Source organism: Triticum aestivum, chromosome 2D (assembly GCF_018294505.1).
Source record: "Triticum aestivum cultivar Chinese Spring chromosome 2D, IWGSC CS RefSeq v2.1, whole genome shotgun sequence".
Lineage (NCBI taxonomy): Eukaryota > Viridiplantae > Streptophyta > Magnoliopsida > Poales > Poaceae > Triticum > Triticum aestivum.
Genome location: NC_057799.1, coordinates 384,657,021 through 384,661,415, shown reverse-complemented (window position 1 = coordinate 384,661,415; position 4,395 = coordinate 384,657,021). Strand labels below are relative to the sequence as shown.

Genomic DNA, 4,395 nt, shown 5'->3' with positions numbered 1-4,395 from the left:
CGTTCATTTTTTAGACAAGTAATTTTGGACGAAGGGAGTGCTTTGTAATTTAGAAAAAAAAAATTCCATATTGAAACTGAATTGAAAATATGTAGTTGCGGTCCAGAGCGAAAGCGTGTGTAATGGCAAACATGCAACTGCCATCTCCCCCGACAATAACATCTGTCTCCCTCCCAAATTGCAGTGACAGTCCAGTAGTCCAATGTTTTTGTCCTTGCCTCGAAACTAACACACTACAACGAATCACGTAGTATAAAAACCGCATAAGTTTGTCTCCGTGTGTGAGATTCCATTATTGTTTACGGCTACTAGGAGTAGCACACAGAGCCTCCGCCACGAGCCTCCGTTAGTATAGAAAGTAGGCCCATTCATATTCAACATGCATGTTGATTATATTAGAGATAAAATAGGTCCCTTCCCATTGAACATGTTGATTAGAGATTTACTAGAAAATCTTTATTGATTAGAGGTTGTGTTAGTGTGTGGAGTGGCGAACAAGATCTATAGCCGAATATCCAAGTGTCATCATTATTATTAGAAGAAAACCCACCTCCTCTCCTCGACGAAGCAATCCTTGTAGAGCTTGAGGCGGGCGTCCTTGACCTCCTTGCAGATCTTGAGGTAGCCGCGGAGGAACGGACGCAGGACGGGAATGAAGTCGCCGTAGTTGTACTCGAAGCTCTGCGCGAGGCGGCTGCGCTCGCCGTTGAGCTCCCTGAGGCGGAGGAGCAGGGGGTCGTCCAGGCCCTCGAACCGCCGGCCGAACATGAGGCCGTACATGTTGTTGTACATCATGAGCTGCATGTGGCGGCGGAGCACGACGCCGCCGGTGGCGGCGGCGGGGTCGGCGCGGACGGCGTCCACGACGGCCGCGGCCTCGGCCTCCCATCCTGCGTGGTGCCGCTGCACCACCTTGCCCGTGAAGAAGGGCGCCGTCATGACGCGGCGCATCGTGCGCCAGTGGTCGCCGTACGCCGCGAACACCATGTCCTGGCCCCCGTCGGTGAAGACGTCGAACACCACGTTCCGGCCGCGGGAGCCGAACTCCGCCCCCCGCGCGTGGAGCACCTCGCGCGCGAGATCCGGGGAGGAGACCACCACCACGTTGCGCTGGCCCATGCGGAGGAGGAAGATCTCTCCGAACCTGCGGGCCAGCGCCGCTAGGTTGCGGTGGTTGAGGTCGTCCCCGACCTGGAGCCAGTTGCCGAAGATGGGCACCGGGACAGGGCCGGGCGGCAGCCGGAGCTTGCGACCGCGGAGCTTGGACACGGCGACGGCGACCAGCACGGACGCGAAGAGGCCGACGAGGAGCTTCTCCAGGAAAAGGAGGTCCATGGTGGATGGAGTGATGGGTCGAGCTGGTGAGCTCCGGACCGCGGACTAAGGGAGCAGGGTGCCCCGCTTGCTTCCAGAAATTTAAATCAGCAGCATGTCGTATTGTCGTAGCTAAAGCTAGCGGTGGAACATGAATTGTTGGAGACCCTTGCGGGCGGGCGGGACGCGTGTTGACAGTTCGAAACTGAGGGAACGCGTGTCTCGTCTTCGGAGAGCATGGATGTACTGAGGTACAAGCAAGGATGCAAATACCCGTGGTAATTACGCGTGTCTTGTCTTTACACAACATGGTAACCATGCATGGATGTTCAGGCGCAACAACGCGTTGGCCATGGCGATGAAGATGACGTGGCCATGTGTCTCAGAGTAAGTAGAGGAAGCAGTGTCGGTCGTCGAGGAGGTAATCGGTCTGAAGTGGGCACTCGCCCCCGAGACGCTACGCAAAAAGTCTTATCGCCTATGTGAAAAGGGTTAAGAGCATCTACCGCGGGACGTCTTCAACCCTTCTCAAACATTTGGGTGGACCGTCGGGTCACTGATCAGTCACGATTTTTCAATTTAGACGGACGCCTTAAACGTGTCTTAAACGCTCGTGCTGACCGGCACCTCTCGTATTCACCCAAATATAGACGGCATATGGGGCGCCCGGTCTGCCCGGCACGTCGGACTGACGAAGGTGTCCCAGCCGGAAACGCCCTGAAACACGACGGTCTGAAGCTCGTCTCCTCCATCGCGATGGCGCCGTGTGGTGCAGCTCCGGTGGGCCGCGTAGTGCCTAGCCCTGCGATTTAAATCGACCGGCGGCATCAAAACCCTATCGTACATCCACATTTTCCTCCTCCCGTCCGCCGTCGCCACTTTCCACTCCATCCGTCCGCCCAGTAGTCATGTCCCCACGCCGTCGGGTGAGGAGCGATCCATTTTTTACGCCGGAGCACCGGCTCGAGCTCCTTGTGCAGTGGATCCGGAGGAGGAGTTGGAGGAGGAGGAGGAGGAGGATGAGCCGGAGGAGGAGGATGTGGGCTACCTCCGGGTGCAGTGGATCCGGAGGAGGAGGAGGATGAGCTGGAGGAGGAGGATGTGGGGGACGCTGGCAACACGGATCTGCAGGTGGAGCAGCAAGCCATTCTCGATTCCCTTAGGTCGGAGTCGGCTGCGGAGGCCAGACGCCGTCGCCGATAGGAGATGGAGGCGCAGTAAGCCGCGGAGAAGGCGGAGATGCTCGCTGAAAGATCGTGGATGTCGCCTAGAGGGGGGGTGAATAGGCGCTTTAAAATAATTACGGTTTAGGCTTGAACAAATGCGGAATAAACCTAGCGGTTAATTTGACAAGCACAAAACCTACAACAACTAGGCTCACCTATGTGCACCAACAACTTATGCTAAGCAAGATAAACAACTAAGTGATAGCAAGATATATGACAAGAAACAATATGGCTATCACAAAGTAAAGTGCGTAAGTAAAGGGTTCGGTTAAGAGATAACCGAGGCACGTGGAGACGACGATGTATCCCGAAGTTCACATCCTTGCGGATGCTAATCTCCGTTTGGAGCGGTGTGGAGGCACAATGCTCCCCAAGAAGCCACTAGGGCCACCGTAATCTCCTCACGCCCTCGCACAATGCAAGATGCCGTGATTCCACTAAGGGACTCTTGAGGGCGGTCACCGAACCCGTACAAATGGCAACCCTTGGGGGCGGTCACCGAACCCGTACACTTTGGCAACCCTTGGGGGCGGTCACCGGTACCCGTCAAATTGCTCGGGGCGATCTCCACAACCTAATTGGAGACCCCGACGCTTGCCCGGAGCTTTACACCACAATGATTGAGCTCCGAACACCACCAACCGTCTAGGGTGCGCAAGCACCCAAGAGGAACAAGCTCAAGGGCACCAAGCACCCAAGAGTAATAAGCTTCTCAACTTGTAACTTCCACGTATCACCGTGGAGAACTCAAACCGATGCACCAAATGCAATGGCAAGGGCACACGGAGTGCCCAAGTCCTTCTCTCTCAAATCCCACCGAAGCAACTAATGCTAGGGAAGAAAATGAGAGGAAGAACAAGAAGGAGAACACCAAGAACTCCAAGATCTAGATCCAAGGGGTTCCCCTCACATAGAGGAGAAAGTGATTGGTGGAAATGTGGATCTAGACCTCCTCTCTCTTTTCCCTCAAAAACTAGTAAGGATCCATGGAGGGATTGAGAGTTAGCAAGCTCGAAGAAGGTCAACAATGGGGGAAGAACACGAGCTCAAAGGATAAGGTTCATTGGGGAAGAAGACCCCCTTTTATAAAAGGGGAAAAATCCAACCGTTATGTGCTCAGCCCGCACACGAGCGGTACTACCGCTCCACGAGTGGTACTACCGCTCTGGCGGAAGAAGCAGGGAAAAGGAGCAACCAAACATGAACCTTGGGGCGGTAGTACCGCTTATAAGCGGTACTACCGCGCACCCCAGCGGTACTACCGCTGGAGGAGCAGAACACGGGACCAAAAATGCAGTAGTGGTACTACCGCCCGACCGGAGCGGTACTACCGCTTATAGGCGGTACTACCGTCCATCAGGGCGGTACTACCGCTTATAGGTGGAACTGCCGTGCCTTACTGCCGTGCAACTACTGCAAAACTCGACACGAAAAATGCAAGACCCAAAATCGAGGCGGTACCAGCGCGGAACCGTAGCCGTACTACCGCTTATGGCCATAGGCGGTACTACCGTTTTGGACAGCGGTACTACCGCTTGGGGCGATAAGCGGTACTGCCGCTCTGGCCGCGGTACTACCGCTAGGAAACCAAAACTGTCATAACTTCTGCATATGAGCTCCGAATTGAGCAAACTCAAGCTTGTTGGATTGAGAAAGACGAGTAGCATCAAAACGACGACTGGTTATAGTAAGAAGAGGCAGGGGAGGTATGCCAAAAAATAGAGGAGTGAAACCTCCAACCGAGAAGAACCGGCATAACCTCCAACATCGAAAACATCATAGAAGATGCGAGTGAACTCCGTTTTCGATGAACTCGAGCTTGTCATCAAGATGACCATAAGCTCCAAAACTCACA

At 54.4% G+C, this 4,395-nt stretch overlaps 1 protein-coding gene across 1 annotated transcript in view; it reads right to left on the bottom strand.

The window, feature by feature from the left end:
* Positions 1-1,429, bottom strand: part of LOC123053304 (trans-cinnamate 4-monooxygenase-like) — a 5,211-nt gene extending 3,782 nt beyond the window's left edge. Inside the window, exon 1 of the mRNA XM_044476766.1 lies at positions 551-1,429. Within this exon, the coding sequence (XP_044332701.1) occupies positions 551-1,335 (785 nt within the window). The 5' untranslated portion in view covers positions 1,336-1,429. The remainder of the gene's footprint in view (positions 1-550) is intronic.
* Positions 1,430-4,395: the final 2,966 nt, after the last annotated feature.